This window comes from Paroedura picta, chromosome 4 (assembly GCF_049243985.1).
Source record: "Paroedura picta isolate Pp20150507F chromosome 4, Ppicta_v3.0, whole genome shotgun sequence".
NCBI lineage: Eukaryota > Metazoa > Chordata > Lepidosauria > Squamata > Gekkonidae > Paroedura > Paroedura picta.
The window spans coordinates 113,447,143-113,465,902 of record NC_135372.1 but is presented as its reverse complement, the minus strand read 5'-3'; the positions used below and the strand labels follow the sequence as shown (position 1 = coordinate 113,465,902).

The 18,760-nt window shown below is 43.0% G+C and overlaps 1 protein-coding gene across 3 annotated transcripts in view; it reads right to left on the bottom strand.

Moving 5' to 3' along the window:
• The window catches only part of LOC143836209 (rho GTPase-activating protein 39-like), a 102,612-nt gene that overhangs the window by 43,182 nt on the left and 40,670 nt on the right, over nt 1–18,760 (bottom strand). For 2 of the 3 annotated variants that reach the window (XM_077335209.1, XM_077335210.1), the window contains exon 2: nt 1,088–1,486. The exons of the other annotated variant lie outside the window; for it this stretch is intronic. In XM_077335209.1, coding sequence (XP_077191324.1) covers nt 1,088–1,486 — 399 coding nt within the window. The remainder of the gene's footprint in view (nt 1–1,087; nt 1,487–18,760) is intronic. 3 annotated transcript variants of the gene reach the window in all.

Here is an 18,760-nt window from a genome sequence, read left to right as displayed (position 1 = left end):
AAACAAAATACTAGTGGTGGTTACTATGCCTTAACCAGCTGTAATTCAATTTGACCCTGTCCGGCAGAAAGATGGCTAAGACATTTAAAGGCTTTCAACAGTACCAAAGGAGTGGGGTGGGATTGTCACACCTATATTCAAACATGACTTTCAAGACAGAGAAGTGGGAAGACAAATGGAGGGGGAATTGCCAAGCAGCATACACCATCCTTGTTATCATATTAGCTTAAAGCTATTTTAAAAACTTTTTATGAGACATCTGAACAGCCGATTTTAAGATATCCTTTAAACAAAAGGACTCTGCTTTGAAGTTTTGACTGTAAAATCACAATATTTTTCAGGTATAAGGAAGGATATGAGAAAGCACAAGTCACAGGCAGGCAGCTTAAGACCCAGACTAACTTAGAGCTCCCTTCTTCAAACAATCATGAAAAATGCATGGAGCACAGAATTAAAAGATGCATATTAATATACCTGTTGATAGATATGTGAATTGTATACTTCAAGTAATATTTTCAGATTTCTAAAAAACTGTTCTTACAAATCCTTTTACAAGTAGTCTCTAGCAATTGTCTCTCTTCTGAGACTCTTGGCTCTTCTAATATTCAGAAGCACAATGTTCTATCTTCAAATGATGATTTGTTATCAATTATGAAATGCCTATTGCACCCTTCTGCCAAATCTATTATTCCCTCACAACAATCATATGAGCTAAGATTGAGATAACAGTGACTGCAATACAAAAGGTTACTCAGAGAACTTCATGGCTAAGTGAAGATTTGAACCAAGGTCTTCATTGTCCAAATCCGACAATCTAGTTCACCTAATATTCAGATGGTCTTGGAATGGCAGGTACTCCAATTCTGTTAAGTCTACTTCAGAATTTCTACCCAATGACTCTTGCTCAGGATTGCTATTCCAGGAACAGACAACAACAAACCTGCCTATTCTTCTTCCACTGCTAGCAACTAAGTGAAGCTCACAGTTCCAAGCTATTCATGCCTGCCTCATGATTTCCTTGAAAGCAGATAATATGGATGGGCCCCCTTTGTTCATTATAAATGAGACACGTTTGAAAACTGTTTACCTTCCAGTCTCTGGTTTCTTCTCCAGGCTGTTGTCTTCTTTACTCTTCTCCAACTCCTGTAAAAGGGCCACTTGGATGGGAGTGTTTCGTCCATCACTACTTGTGCTACCCCTGTGCTGGGACGTCCTGAAGTCAGACTGCGAATTACGTTTCATGGCCTGGAGCTGAGCCAGTGGCACAATGTCACAGCCCTGTGGCCTATGCCACACTGTTTGCTGTGTGATGGCATTGTAGTAGTAGAAGCGGTTGTTGTTTTGGTCAAAGAGCTCCCACCACTGGTTTTCATCAGACTGACGAACTCTGAGGTTGGGGGGTGGCTCCCAGCCACATTCACCAGTTGTCAAATTGACATACATTCGCTCCCGAGAACGTGGCTCGATGATCTCCACCCAATCAGAGCTAGGGGGGGAAACGCAATGACAAGTAATAGTTAGTCAGGTTTGAGAGAATAACAGTTTTTGTCAACATCACAGAAATGACTGACTTTGGGACTTCTACCCTCCTGAATACCCAGCTTGCTGGGGGGTAAACGGTAATGACTGGGGAAGACACTGGCAAACCACCCTGTATTGAGTCTGCCATGAAAACGCTAGAGGGTGTCACCCCAAGGGTCAGACATGACCCGGTGCTTGCACAGGGGATACCTTTCCCTTTACCCTCCTTTATAAAACATATATTTATTGATTCTTTGAATGTGTAAGATCTGAATCAAGCATACTAACCCACATTATAACATACATTATAACAGGAACAGAGAAGTATCTTGTGGTGCATCAAAAACTAACACATTTATTGTGGCATAAGATGTTATATAGCTGCCTTCACAGCAGACAACAGGTGAGCATTCCATCTGCCTTGAAGAAAGCAGCACAAAAAAGTCTGCCCCAAAAATAAATGTGAGTTCCAAATTAAATCAAACCTGAACGTTCCCTAGAAGCTAAAATGTCTAAAATGAGAATATTGTACTCTGGACACATTATGAGGAGGCAAAGGTCACCGGAGAACACAGTAATGCTAGGAAAAAATAAACATAGCAGCAAAAGAGGAAGGTCCAACATGAGATGGATTGACTCAAAAAAGGAAACAATGTCCTTCAGTTTGCAAGACCCGAGCAAGGATGTTAACAATAGAACCTTCCGAAGGTTATTAAATTATAGGGTATAACTTGGAAATTACTTGATGGCATGTAAAACACACACACAAGATTTTAAGGCTTAAGCATAATAAATGTTACTCAAAATACATTATATAAGACTAGGGGCTAAGCCCCTTGCATTCAGGAATACAATGGGTGCTAGATGGGTGTGTGTGTGGAAGAACTCTGTGGATGGCTTTCCCCTCCCCCCAGGATCTGGAAAGGCTGTAGGCAGCTGTTGGGGATCACACCGGCAGGGGCAGCTCTCATGCAGCAGGGATCTGCAGCCTCCAAGCCTTGGGTGGATGGGGAAGGAGGAGGAATGGTCAGTGGTGGGGGATGGAAGGCAACTGGCTGCCCTGAGTGGCCATGAGACACACTCCTCCATCAAGCCCTAACCAGAAATATATTATGTGGAGCAGATGAGTAGCTATCTTCCTCTGTAGCAGCAAACTCAAACTCAAACTTGGGTGGCATCAAAAAAGTATCAACATAATGTATGTATACTTTAATGCAACTAATGTAATTAGCTCTGACTCATGAACAGATATGCTGGAATAAAGGCAAAGGACTCTTGTTTCAAGATAGTACAAGTCTTTTCTTTTTTAAAAAAATGTGCAATTGCAAATCATAATTTAACTAGCTCAGCTGTGTGTTAACCAGCTGGTTTAGTGGGAATGCTGCTGTGTTTATTTTCTACAGAAACCCAAGGAAGCTTGGCACAAAACATGTAGAGGTAATGATGTTTGAACTAAATCCCCCCCCCCCCCCCGTACCATTCTTCCTTCATCTCATCACATTGCAAGCAAGGTGTTCAACATGGCTCCCAACATATTTTAGAAAATGCTGTGCCATTTAAATGGAAAATCTTTATATCAATTACTTGCCATATGGACCTTTTCTTATAAAGCAATCATGCTGCAAGTCTGCATGTATGAGCAGTACCTTTGGCTGAACAAGTAAGGATTATAATACATTTTCTACCCCAAAATGCCTCCGCACAAAAATAAAAGAGATATCAAGTTATGTTTCTACACTATAAACTTAACATTTGAATAAGATAAACTGCATATTGGCTGAGATGACCGGGGGGGGGGGGGGATTACACAGAACTGGCAGTAAATTGTACTAACAACTGGAGGTGGGGAGCTGGAGTAGAAAGTGCTGTGGGAATTAACGTCTGGGAGCTTTTAAATACCAAAGCATTGTTTTCACAAGTGTAAACAACAGTGGCTCCAACTTGGTGTGACTTGAATGCTGCTGCTTTGTCAGGGAAATTCTTAGTCCACTCACAGATTCTGTTTTGTCATATTCAACCTGCCACAGAAATGCATGCATAGTCCCCACTGAAGAACACCGTAAACTGGTCCTTTCTCTAACACAAGAACTTTACAGTAGGCCAGGAAGGAGCTGCAAAATATTCTTGATAATTACATGAACACATGTTGTGTCTCCATTGAATGGTCTGCACTTTCTACCAGTATTTCCAACAGTTTGAGCAATGCAGACATTGCTATAATAGTCCAATATTCCTCTCACCTGCTAACCAGTTCAGCCAGTATGTTCAAGGCTGGTATGTTAACAATATATTATAAAAATCATCATTATTTAGCAGAGTTAAATGGTCCCAAAAAAATGGAACAGCTGATTAAAATCCCAAGACCAAATGTGTTACATCAGCAAATAGATAATGCTAATAATTTACCAGAAGCTCTTCAGACCTATGGCTCACTTTTCATCTCCATAAACTGTGTTTTCAGTATTATTATTATTATTATTATTAGATTTATAGCCCGCCACTCCCTTGCGGCTCGTGGCGGGTAGCAATCTACTGCTCAACAAAACCTGCCTAGGAACTTCACTGGATCATGGTTTGATGAGAAATTAGCATTGCTGGCGGCGGGGGGGGGGGTGCTTTCCAGAAGCAAGGTGTCAGGCTTGATTGATTATTTATTACGGTCATTGACCAGCATGACGTGTCATGCTGACATCAGCCACAAGAGAAGCTGGCATGTTGAAGACATTGGGGGGGGGGGAGAAGACCCAAAATAGTTTTGCCCAAAATACAGAGCATCACACACACATGCCAGTGACTCCAACATCACTTTTGGGTGGTATCAGCAGGATTTGTTAAAATGTAGCATTCTTCCAGTTTCATACATAGCAATAGTCTTTATTATGGCACTAAACTAGGTTTCAAATAAATTTGGGGGGAGGAGTTGGGGGTGAGGTGTGTCTGGAAAGTAGGTGACCCATGCCCAGACCAGTGGAACTTGATTGCCAAATTATAAAATCTCAGTTATGTTCCTCTTAACGTCTATATCATAGTAGTAACACATCCATCCTTCCATCTTGATACCATAATCTGAAAAAACAATTTCAAAGTATAGTTACTCATTAGAAAAAGTTCCAATGAAACAAAAATTGGGATCTACTGATAAATGCCTCCTGAACACAGTGGCCCATGTGGAAAGATATTATTCTCCAATTTTCTTGATCTAAAAGATTCCTTTGATTCTATCTCTAGGAACCTCTTATGGGATGAACTGGATTTTTTGGGAAGGGTGTTTACTTTTCTTTATCCATCTATACTCTGCAACTGGTTGCCAAGTTTGATACAACCTTCACAGTAATTTAAGATGCTCAGTTTGGTCAAACCTTTTGGTTAAACAGGGATATACATTGGCCTCATATCTATTTAATTTCTTTATAAATTATCTAAATCACACTTTAAGAACAGTGGATGATCACTACCCTAAACTTGGCGCATATCCTGTTTATCTATTACTTTATGCAGATGACACCCTTAGAGGGGCCTTAAGCAACCCCTGTCAGCATTGGTTTCCTACTAGAAATCCAACTTATTATCCATAAATGTTGAGAAATCTAAAATGATGTTCTTGAGGCCTCGGAAATGCCTTAATTGGTGTATCACAGGAAATACTGTGGAACAAGTTAAGCACTTTAAATATCTAGGAATAAATTTCCATCTAGCAAAATGTAGTACATCTTCAGTTGGCTGTTTCTATATGAATATTATCCAGTTTGTTCCTGCTGCCATTAAAGTCTTCAATGACAAATCTGTATCCCAATTATTACATGGAATCCCCATCCGGATTAGTGTCATTCTAACAAACTCTAATGAACAAGTGTCACTCTAACGAACAAGTACAGGCATTGTTTTTGTGCAACATTTTAAGGGCTCTGTATTGTATAGGTTATCTTGTGTATGGAAATAGGACAGAGCTTCTTAGAGACCAGAGCTTGCCTTTCAACTCTGCAATTTTGGCTTCATTTCTACTTCAGGGTGGAATCCCCTTGTTATGTACAGCATATACTGACTGACTCTTTTACAAATATATAGGTCTGCCAAATACAGCAGAAAATCTGGTGAACTGTTATTTCATTAGACTCTGGTCATGTTGAGAATCTCAAGCCTTTAGAGCAGGGGTAGTCAACCTGTGGTCCTCCAGATGGACTACAATTCCCATGAGCCCCTGCCAGCAAATATTGGCAAGGGTTCATGGGAATTGTAGTCCATGAACATCTGGAGGACCACAGGTTGACTACCACTGCTTTAGAGACTGTTGAGACAAAGACTTTTGGATACTGAAAAGCAATCTCTGAATTCTTTAGCAAATAGGATATGCTCTCCAATGATGTTTGATATTATGCCGGAGAAGGGAATTTTAGCCTCTTCTTTTGCTTAACTTCTCCACAAATATGAGAGTTTGTGCTTGCTAGAACCGATTCCCTCCCTACTGCAGCCCTCCTTGGATGTACTGCTCTCAAAGACTCTGTATATGTAAATGTGGAAGCCAGGATTCTGTTCCCTGTGTATTACTATACTGTGATTTTTATGCTGAAATGTGTCACTTTCTCATCAGTCTACTTTTATGTAAGCTGAAAGTGCACTCTGATGAGAAGCATGTCTTGTATCTTTTATTAGACTGCAGCCCTCATTTCGTTGGCTTGGTAGCAAAGTATCTATTAACTGCTATGAGAATCTGGTATCATGAGGTAAAGCTATGAGGAGAGGAACTACTCCCACTGTGAAAAATGTATTTTATTCCTCCCTCCCTCTTTTCTCTTGGTATGTTTTTATATATGCCAATAAAGGTATTACTTTCTTACTTACATTATAAAAATGATAATTTGGACTATTATAAATGGTCGGATTTCTAAAATGTTCAGTGAGAGTGCTGGAACTCACATTTTCAGGATCCTGTATGTCTCCTCATTTGGTTCCTAGACTTGATTCCTTGCACCAGCCATGAGTCTGTTTCACTGTAAAAGACTCAGTCTTTTGCTAAGTGCGCCATTTACTGATATGCACTTTATGGGATTCTAATACAAAAGAGTCATACTGCAACCTTAAAAGAGTTACAGCTGTCTAAGACAGGGGTAGTCAAACTGCGGCCCTCCAGATGTCCATGGACTACAATTCCCAGGAGCCCGGTCTAAGACAATTAGGTCAGGTAGTTATTTTCTAAGCATGAAGACCAAATAGTCTAAATAACACCTTTTATTCTCTAAAAATCACACATAAAGGAAGCATGGGGTTTCTGGGGTTCAGTATATCAAATATACTGAACTCATTCAGTATATTTGATATTTGCGGCCTGTATGCTCAATAGATTGTAATTTCACTGGGTTCACTACCTTTCAGCAGGACAGACAAAAACAACAGTAGGACTTAAACTGACAACACACGATGCAGCCATGTGTCTCACATAAGTCAAGTTGGTACTAAAACAAGAATAGCTCTCACATAGTCAAGTCCAAAGATTTATTTATCTCCTCTAAGACTGCTAAGGCCTTATCTATTTTAAATAATGGTAAGATGCAAAAAACTAAATAAAACCAATGGGATTTAAGAAATTCTCATGCAACACTTTTAGTAATTTATTTTTATTTATTATCAAATTTATATACCACCATTCCCTGGAGGCTCGGGGGGGGGGGCTCACAACACATCAAAGATAAAACAATAAATTAAACATCCAAGCATTTAAAACAGTGAGATTTAAAAGCAATAAAAACTTGCTGCCTTCTCTCTGGTTGGAGGAAGGGAGAGTTCAGTGCATTGTTGTTATAGATAGTGTTTTGTATGGATAGTGTTTTGTCGATTTGTGTAGAGAGGCCAGCTTATCAATGTTTGTATTTATAGGCCTCAGTCTTAGGTGTGGTGGTACAGCTCTGTTTTACGGGCCTTTGGGAGAATGTTCCACCAGGTCTGGTTGAGGCTAATCTGACTTCTTTGGGGCCGGGGATCTTGAGCAGGTTTTGTGCTTGACCATAAGTTTCTTTGGGAGGTGTAGTGGAGAAGGCAGTCCCGCAGGTACAAAGGTCCGAGACCATTTTAGGCCTTAAAAGTAAAAACCAGAACTTTGGCCTTGATTCGATCTTCAATTTGGAGTCAGTGCAGCTGGAAAGCACTGGTCAAATATATGCTCTCCATGTGGTGTAAGGAGCCAGCAGCTGCATTCTGGACCACTTGGAACTTCTAGAGCAGTTACAAAGGTAGCCCTGCATAGAGCAAGCTGCAGTAGTCTAATCTGGAGGTAACCATTGCACGGATCACAGTAGCCAGGTCAGTTGTTGACAACTAAGGTGCCAGCTGCTGCATCTGGCAAAAACGATAATAGGCCTGGTGGGCAGCATTTGTGACTTGGGCATCCATCAATAGGGAGGAATCACCCTCAGACTCTTGTACACAGTACAAATACACAAGAGCTTCCTTGGTTGGTATCTGTTTTGTTTTATTTCCAACATATAGATAATAGTATATAGATAATGCAGAACTCCATACATAGGTTTTGATATGGCTTCTGATACCTACAAACCAATATACATGTAGTCTGGGAGAAGATCATCTACAGCAGTGGTCCCCAACCCCCAGTCTGGGGACCGGTACCAGTCCATGGATCAGTCGGTACTGGGCCGCAGCTCCTCCTCGTCCTCCTCCCTGGCTGCTGCCTCGGGGGCTGCCCTGCCACTCTGCGGCCAGCTTACCTTTGGTGATCTCCAGAGGCTGCCATGGCTGGGGCTCCCCTTCAGCATGGCACTGCCCAGCTGCTGCTGGCAACACCCCCCAGCAGGCGGCGGGAAGTCAATGGTGCCAGTGGGAAAGCAAGTGGAGCAAGGGCTCAGGTGACGGCGGTGACATCCCTCGGCAAAAGACTACCCCCCCTGGGTAAAATTGTCAAGCATTGACCAGTCCCTGATGATAAAAAGGTTGGGGACCACTGATCTACAGCAGTGGTCCCCAACCTGCGGACTGCGGCCCAGTGCTGGGCCGCGAAGGCCATGGCGCCGGGCCGCGGCTCCCTCTCCCCGCCCCCCCCGCAGTAAAAAACTTCCCAGGCCACAAGCTTGCGGCCCGGGAAGCTTCTCACTGCGGGAGGGCGGGGAGAGGGAATCAGGGCCGGGCTGCGCATCGCGCATGCGCGGCCCGTGCGGGCACAGCCCGCGGCCCGATGCGCGGGCGCAGCCCACTGCGCGGGCGTGGTCCGCGCGGGCTGGCCTGATGCCCTGCTGGTCCCCAGCCTCAGAAAGGTTGGGGACCACTGATCTACAGGACAACGAATTTCCAGAAAAGAGACCATGGATTCTTGTCACATGCAACTCAGAAATCAGGCAAAGAAATCAGGCAACTCAGAAATCAGGCAAAGAAGCCAAACAGGGAACAGGCAGCTGGAGACAGCTCTGGCTCATCCTTTGGGGGCACTTTCTCCCATTATCATTGATACTGCTAACAGATTCATGAATTGTGAGTTAGTAATCTTTCTCCATCAACTGGAGTGTATCACTGATTGTTCCACTGTAACTCAGGAAAACATCCCATCTCCAAAATAAGATGCTGGAGAAAATGGTTTCTTTGTTTGACTTCTTGTGATTCTTTACCATTCTTCACAACTGTTCATGGTAATGCCCATTCAATTCTCAGAACACTATCAGCAGTACTACTAAAAGACCACAAACTTTTCAACAACAAAACGGACTTAAACAACATAGCACTGAGGTACACAGCATACCTGTAAGAACCAACTATCTCATTCTGCTTTCTTGCCCAATCTTCCCTAATACTGAAAGAATACAAAAAGCTTCTCAGAGAATTAAATTTAAAATTATGTAGAGTTTACGCAAAGACTGGCTACAGACACTAAGCTAAATTTTGTGGACAATAAAAGTTTGGCAATTTTCCATTTTATCTTGGCAAACAAATGGTTTCAGTCCTATGTTTGTCAATTGGGGGAAATGAGGGCATTTAAACTGGCAGATGAGGGATAGTTCTCCCAGGCCTCCTTAAGTAGTGACGGGGAGGGAGGGGAGGGCTGAGGATGTATTGTCCCTCTGCCTTCATCTTACCTTTAGTTGGAAGAACTCCATATATGTCTGGGCATGAGGAATCCTCTAAATTCATTTCTCTGAAAGCCACCCTGTGTTAAGGAGTCCCCCAGTGCTGCTTGTCTCCCCCAAGCCTTTGTTATTCCCCCTCACAAAATTTGGTATCTGAGCTCATAAAGCCATCCACTCCTCATCCTGAAGAGGCACTTTCCTTCCTTGATTATTTGCAATTTATTCCCAATTGGAGGAGGAAAGATTGGGAGGGGGGAGGAAGACAAGGGAGCAAACTACTGTGTTCACTCCCATCTCTCATCCACCCACCCACCTCTGAACTGGAGCACCCCACCCATGCTGCTGCTCAAGTTATTTTTTCATAAGCCTTTCATTTTGGAAAATATTTATGAATAGTTTTATATGAAAAAAGATAATGCTCTGGGGTGTGTGTATTCCCTCAGGGGGCCAATTTGATGTTGTTAGATCACTGGCCCTAACCAAAAGCTGGGCAGAAGAGTTCTGTCTTGCAGGTCCTGCAGAATTGAGTTGTTTACAAATCAGATTCAAAACAACTGGCTCAGAAACATTATTTGGCACACTGTAGATAAATGTCTATTCTCTCTCTCTCTCTCTCTCACACACACACACACAGTGAGTCTGTAGAATCAATAATTATGCAAAGAAGAGAAAGTCAGGAATAGCATGACTAAAGGTACTGTAGCGCTTAAGAAAACCCAGAGGTATTTAAAAGCAGCACAGCTGATCAAACAGCTATTAATAACTAGGATGAGTTCTCCACTCCTCCCCCAAAGGCCTTGTATGATCCCATATAAACAAGAAATTAACCAATCCAGTGCTCAGCTGGAAAGCAAACCAGGTAATCACATCACGTAGGACTAGCACCTGGAGCTATCAGGATCTAATTCTGGGCCTATAAAGGGGTTAGTAAGCTGTGAGTGTAATTCCTGCCCTATAAACTCCAACTACATAAACTTACTTATATTTGATAGGAAATTCCAGAAACTACTTAAAACATACTTTTTGAAATTTCATATCAAATATTAGAATGTTTATCCACAAAAACAAAACTGGAATAGATTCTGACCTAGTGCCAGGCCTCTTATTCCTAAATTCCTACCAGATGAGTGTCCAGCCTCTTCTTCCAAACCTGCAGATTCCACAAGCACCATAAGCAGCTTTTCCATAGATGAACTGCTTTTCTAAGTGCCCAATATTTACTCTAAATCCAGTAGCAGCATCTGCCAGGCTCTTGCTTGTTTGTGGCAAAGAGCACCTGCTCCTTCTCTTTCTCTCTCTGGAGAGTCATGCATATGCATGTATGCAGGTATGAGCGCCCTACCCTCACCTCAGCACTCCTCCCTTCTCCTAATCTGAATTCTACTAAGCTCTAGAAGGGACATAGAAGCAGACTTGCATTTATCCTGCATGCCCATGGCCCACACCTGTTTGTAAAGAGGAGTCAATGCACGCAGACTTTACAAATTAAGTCAAGGACAGTGCCTGGGAGTAATGTGAGCTTTAACTCACCTGTTTAGCTGTATACTTACTTTGTTTGTACCCTGCATTGGTACTAAGGAGTCTTAGAACAATCTTCTCTCCTCCATTTTATCTTCACAACCCTGTGAGGTAGGTAGGATATGTATGACTGGCTCATGCTCCCCCAAGCAAGCTTCCAGGGCAGAGTAAGGATTCAAATTTAGGACTTCCAAACCCTACTCTGGCTCTCTCTTAAAACATATGTATTTACTTTATATATACTCATGGTAAAATAACTTCAAAGGTAACTAACATTTATCTACTGTTCATTTTATTCATGTATTTCTCCCCAGTAGGGATCCAAAGCAGCTACGCCATTCCTCTTGTCTATCTTCTTTTAACAGGTAGGTTAGGCTGAGGAAGTGTGACTAGCCAAAGGTCATCCAGGAAGCTTTCATGGAATGTACAGGGATTTGAACCCAGGTCTCCCAGACATTATTCAGATACTCTTAACCACTACACTGTTTTGGTTGTTGTGTGTGCACTGGATGTAATGTCAGAATGACCACTGATTACTGTCCGAAAAGGGTCCTTCTCTTCTGAGGTAAGGAGGGCATCTTGCTGTGTTTTTCCCACCACTCACTCAGGGAGACAGGACAAAGTTTCTACAGCTTCCTGTCTCCTTGAGGGGAAGAACCCTCCCACTAGCCAGTTCAATATTTCTGAGAGCTGAAGAAAAAACTCTCAAGTACCTCCTTAACAAAACAATCACCAATAAAAGAACTCCAGAAGAAGGAGAATCTTTAGGAAGGAGAAGCAGAAAGATTGAACGTTGTAGAATAAGTTCTAGGCTGTACTCTGAGCTAACAAACATTACCAAAAACTTGACTGGAATAACTTCTGTCCATGGACGGAGATGAACTGGAAGAGCCAGTGCAGCCCTACTTGAGAACATGCTGGCCGGGACTGAAGTCTCAATCTCCTCAAACATCGGAGAGGGCAGATCGCCCTCTGAGAGAAAGTTGTCTGCCTGAGAATTTGCCATCGTGGAGAAGGGGAGGAGGGTGAGATGTTCCCAATAAACCACTGTTGGCCGAAGCCGAAAAGAATGAGTGGCCAAGCCACGGGCGCAACAGAGTTGCAGCAAACTGCTATTTCCCTACTAAGAAGGGAAAGGAGACACAGAGAAAGAATAGAAGTTTTTGTTTTTTAAGATAGAAACAAGTAAGAAAAATTAGCAAGCAAAGATTCAGAGCAAACCTACACAAAGTGCACTCCCTTCAGAGGCAGGAAGAGAACTAGCTAGTGGGAGGTTTCTTCCCCTCAAGGAAACAGGAAGTTGTAGAAGCTTTGTCCTGCCTCCTTGAGTGAGTGGTGGGAAAAACCCAGCAAGATGCCCTCCGCCTCAGAAGGAGAATTACTCAGTACCCACAGAAAGAAAAACTAAAAAGTATTCCTCTATCACATGCAGCCGCTGTGAACTGGCTGCACCAGGAGTGGCAGCCTATAAATTTAATTAATAAATAATAAATTTAATTAATAAATAGTTTACTGCAACATGTGAGCGGGGCTACTGTGTCATGGTGGTGGCAGAGTTACAAGCAGAAGTGCAACAAAACACAGCAAAGGTTGAATGACTCTTCCCTAAACAGCTGTTTGCGACAGTCCAAATATGACTGATATATAAAAAGATACGGTGAATAGCTAAACTTCTTTTCCTCTCCTGCTCTTTTAAACACAAGAAACCAGTAAGTATCTTTTCATGTTCCTCCTATCAATATTTTAAAACCATTAAAACTGACCCAAAATAGACAGGGAGTAGCATATACGCAGGGACCCACTAGGCATGACCTTTCGAAAAACCACCTCTCTAAAACAAATCAGCCAATCTAAATATAGCTCTATAATCTATTTATTATGGGGAATCAAAGGCCATTTTTCTGACTTCAGCTATTTCCTAATAATATGTTTTTGACACATACTGCCCCAGTTACTTAGATATAAACAGTTCTTGCAAGATGTATCCTTAGCTTCTGCACTAACCCATATTTGGGCAGTACTGCCATGATCACTACAGGAGCAAATTAATGCCATGTTTTCTAATGCATATCTCTGAGGGAATGTCTTTGGGTTTAGGGGAAAAGCTAGGAACCCTGCCTCCCCCCCCCCCCCCAGAAATGTCATTTAATTATATTGGAAAAAGATTTTAGGGAAGGATAATGGATTCTGTCTGCACAGTCATGGATATATCCTGAACTAGTGTAGTGCTAGATAAGAAGCCATAGAGAATATTTATATTTAAAAACAAATAAGATTTGATGCACTGACTCAACTGGAGTCAGCATGATGTAGTGGTTAGAATGCTGGTGTAGCTGCGTGGTGTCCTCATTAGGGAGAAAGGACTAAGACAAGGGAGCAGATCCCCTCCGCGTTATTTATACTCCCGGCAACTGGTACTCAGTGGCATTCTGCTTCTGAACATGGAGGCCCATGTGGACTATTGACAGACAGGTATTCCACGAATTTATTCAATTTCATTCAGTAAGTAAAACAACAAGGGATTGTGTTCAGTGTAGATGGTGCAGAATGCCCCAGAAAATGATGTCTGACACATTATGCCCACCTACATACAGAACTTTCTTTTCTTTTGGTTGCCAGCTCTGGATTGGGAAATTCTTGGAGATTTGTGGGTGGAGCCTGGTAAGGGGAGGGACCTCAGAAAGAATATAATGACATGCAGTCCACCCTTAAAAGCAACTATTTTCTTCAGTGGGACTGAACTTTGCCACCTGGAGATGTAATCCTGGGAGGTTGGCAACTACTACTAGTATTCATGCTTTTGAAACATCAAACTGATCCATTGCCTCTACAATCAAGCTGTACAGTATTCCTTATTCTAAGACATGTATTTACCAGCACTTATTTCAGGACTAGCCTTTTTAGTCATATGCAATGAGCATAAAATGCAAATAAATGTCAACCCCATTAGACGGCATGCTCGGTTATGTCCACTAAACCAAGAAAAAAGCAGAAAGATACTAGCCTTAGATTCTTATTACAACTAAAGAAAACAAATCAGGGCCCTGACGGAGCTTAAACAGTTCCGCAGGGCCTGCAAAAAGGAGCTCTTCCGCCAGGCATTTGGTTGAGACCAGGCACAACCAACAGCGAACGAAGGGCCCCCGCTCTCCCCCCCTTCCTCCCAGAACTCCACCAGAGTGCTCTGGACCTGTTGTGCCATTTGCACGGTTGCATTGTTATACTGTTATTTTATTATTATTGTTATACTGTTCACTATACTGTTTTCTGTTACAACCACTGTTATTATTATTATTATGTATGAGTATTACTGAAGACTGTTCCATGTATTATTTATATGTTTAATGTAAACCGCCCTGAGCCTCCGGGGAGGGCGGTATAGAAATATAATTAATAAATAAATAAATAAATAAATAAATAAATAAATAAATAAATAAATAAATAAATAAATAAATAAATTCTACTCCTCTGGAGAATAATCTGTTGCCAGCACACAGTTCTGATGTACTGAAGGAATCAATTCAGAATAAATCTGCATGAGGGCAACCGAGAAGGGAGTGAAAATTCTAAACCAGGCAGGATTTTTAGAGTATCAGCCTGAGCAGAGTTATACCTTTCTAAGCCCACGAACCTAATGGGTGTAACTCTACTTACTACTATTATTATTATTACCCCACTTTTCTTCCTAATGGAGACACAAAATGACTTATCAGATCACTCTTCCCTCCCCCATTTTATCCTTACTGCAATCACCATCCTGTGAGTTATGCTTGACTGAGAGATTGATAGCTCTAGCTCTAGCAAGCCTCCAAGGCAGAGCAGGTCTCGGAAGTGGGTCAATACTTAGGAGACCACCGGGGAAGACTCTGCAGAAGAAGGCAATGGCAAACCACTCTGCTTCTCACTTGCCTTAAAAACCACTTGTTGGGATCACCATATGTTAGCAGTGACTTAACCGCACTTTATACACACACAGATACAGATGTCTCTGGAATTAAGAGAACTTTATAACCCTTCCCTGTTTAAATACCACACCGTAAAGTACAGCAGTGTAATCTCCAGCACTGCATGAATATGGTCTGTGAGTCACATATAGCAGCAAATAGGAAGCCACGGAGTTTGTATAAAGTGCTATTTAAAGTCCAGTAAGGAGCTTGAACTTCTGACTGGCTCTTGTGCATCATTCAGTGCTAAGCTTTCCAGTGTGCTCGCAGCACTTGGCTAACTGTAGCAAGAAGAAAGCAGAGCTGGCTGTTGTCAGCACACTAAATGAAGAAAGGAGCTCAAGTCACTTAAGCAGTGTGAGAAGGAAATGGAAGTCTCATTAGCCACAAATAACCAATGATAAATCCGTAATTTATGAAGCACAATGATAAGAACTGTAATTTTTAAAAAACTATTTCCCCTTAATCCACTAACATCATTTTCCCTTGATGATGTCCCAGAGAACTCATTTAGTCTTCTGTTTCAGTAAATCGCAAGACCCAGTCTGTGGTAAAGACACTGTAGTGTGTATGCCTGTTTATCAGCTGGTCAACTCAACCTGGTGGCATGTGGAACAAGCCAGCCCACACAGCCTCAGTACCGGAACAGCAGCTGTTGGTGTGGGAGAGAAAGCATATGTGCACAGGAGCGATTTGGGTACTGCATAACATATCTATGGCATTGTGCCGACATGCCTCCCTCCACAAGTTTGTGGGACAGGAAGCAGGTGGTTGGCTGCACATCCATGTCCAGTGCCTGTGGAAAGTTCCACTCACTGGTCAACATCCAAACATCTCCATGAGACAATTGTGCAGACGTCAGCTGTTCAAAGAAAAAGAAAACCCGTGTTCACTTTTATGAGCCTAAGCAACTTTCGGATCTCTCCCCTGCAGTGCCAGATTTGTACCTTGGACAAGGGATCTAGACACTGAGAACTACATGTCAGGGAGAAGGGGTTCTAGGTTAGTCTTTTCCCTGGCATGCAACTGTGCAGGGCATTCTTCTGTACAGAAGAACATTGGATCATGCGGAGCCATAGCCTGCAGTGGTACATTTCAAAAACAGTCTCCTAACCCCACTGCACCTGAGGTTCCTATTTGCAAGAACTAGACTGAAAATATTCTGGATTAGAGACATTAAAGCCATAGATTTACACTGCTAGGAAGGAACCAAAGCAGTATTTGAGAGCTCCCAGTGGATTCCATTATCTCTTTAAGCAGCCTCCTTGTAGCACCCCTGGGATCTCAGCAGCCACCACCAGGATTGGGCAGTGACGGGAGAAGGATGGGCGATACTGGTTGGCATAGTGTGGTCTGAGGCACCAAAAGCAGGACATGGCTGGCTGATACATGTGGCAGCTGATACATGAGGAGAAGACATCTATTTAGGGCTGAGGGCTGATTGGGTTGAGGTCCAGGGGGCTGAGGGCTAAGCAGGCAGAGGTAGGGTCAGATATTTGGCCGGGCCTTTAAGATGGTGGTGTTATGGAGTTCAGTGGCAACGGGGGGAAAATAGCGAGCAGAGAGCCCAAGTGCAGAGAGCATGGGAGCTTCCCAAGTAGTGTAACTAATTCTAGGGGATTGATTGGCTGTTTTGAAAAAGGATTATCATTCTCTGTATTTGGTTGTGACACAGATGTAACAGAATTGATTTTTGCTATATATTCCCTGTCATGTAAGAAGATCACAGTCTGACGAAGGGTGCTTGCACTCGAAAGCTCACGCCTTGAATAAATCTTTGTTGGTCTTAAAGGTGCTACTGGACTCTGATTTTATTGACAGGACTAATAAAGCTGCCTGCAGATACTGGAGTCTTCGTCTCTTAATTTCACCAAGGAGTCTAGGCCTCTGCCCAGCCTGCTACGGACCTATTCCCTGCTAGCTCCCTGACTGACTACACCTTCTCAGAACCCTGCCCCACTCAAGTTTCTCACTGAGCTCCAGACGATCCCAATAAAATGGGTCACTGCTATCAAAAGGAGGGAAAAACTGATTAAATCAGAAATCATGAAGTCAAGGGGGGGGGATCCATATCTCAGGCTACATTTTGCTAGCCCTTGGTATCAGTAGTACAGAACTGTCACATCACCATGTGGGTGGTTTTCCAGCATAGAAATGCTGTTAAGAATCAGGTGGTGAGGGAGCAGCAATTCAGTGAAGCAGCTAGACTTATGTTCTGCTTTCTTCCTGTTTTATAATAATAGTTTCTGATTCTTCTTGGTAACCAATGATACACATTGCTGGATAGGCAAAACTGTCACCATTTTATAAAAGGGGATGGCATTGAATAGTAACAGTAGGACCTTTGGGTTATGTTGCTAACAATAATAGAAAGAAAAAACAAAACATTATCCTATTACCAGGCACAACTAAAGTCAGTGTTTTGCTACGTGTTATTGCTTGGATTCTGACAGGATTTCAATGTCTAACAACTCAAAATGAACTCTGAATTATATTTGTGAACATGAATTATACAAAACACCATTATTTAAAAGGAGGGACGATCATTATAACCTATTCCAGAATTTACTGTATGGTATTTATAGCCTACCTTCCCCGTATTACTTTGATGTATAGATAGCATATTAGAGCAGGGGATGTCATCTCAGTGAGAAAAAATTCTACTGATGTAAAATTTGGAGGAAGCTATCCACCTAAACAGTCCTATAGTCCAGGGGTAGTCAACCTGTGGTCCTCCAGATGTCCATGGACTACAATCCCCATGAGCCCCTGCCAGCAAATGCTGGCAGTGGCTCATGGGAATTGTAGTCCATGGACATCTGGAGGACCACAGGTTGACTACCCCTGCTATAGTCAATAACCGCACATATCCCACAAAAGTTACAGTGGAAAGATGCTTCCATGGGGTTAATCCCTATGTCCACACGATGTTGCTGCCAGGCCGCTGCCCTCCTAGGCCTGGTACAGATTGGGCCCCAGAAGCCTCGCACTAGGGGAACACAGATTCTTCCTTGTTCGCTTTTGGCATTGTGGGGGCCAACGGGACCTGTCCCGTGGCAGTCCTGTCCCCCCCCCCCCATGGACACTTGCAGGAGCAAAAAATGCCAACAACAGCCTCACAGCACTTCATGGTGCCGTGAGGCCGACAAAGGGCTTTAAATTTTTTTGCAGGAAGCTGGGATTGCGTGGAACACAATCCTAACTTCCAGCAAAAAATTTAAAAACCTGCTACCCGCCCTTCACAGCAGAACCCTCCTGCTGCCATTGTGTTTTCTGAGGGGGGACACATTTCAGCAGGACACTGCGTGACCCGCTGAAATGTGTCCCCCGCAGGATACAGTATGCTGTGGAGCATGCAGCTCCACAGCAACACACCCGGGGCAGCCCAGAGTGGCGGTGCCGGTGTGGAATCGGCTTCTATGACACTATGGGGGCTGGGGGGGAGGCAGCCATTATTTCTTTTTGATGGTTAGAACGAAGCTCTATGCCTCTTGTTTGCACGAGATACTGGAGATCTCATCTGCAACTAAGTGAGAGGAGAGTGGGCATGTCCTGTCAGAAGCAGGGCCCAACTGGGACGCACTTGCCTCAGACAGGTCACGCCCACTTAGGACTTGGGCCCAATCATTGGGCCAAAGTTCTGACATGGGACGCCCAGCCAGGGGCAATCTGGAGATATCACTGCCAGTCTGCCCCTGACCACCGCAGAAGAAG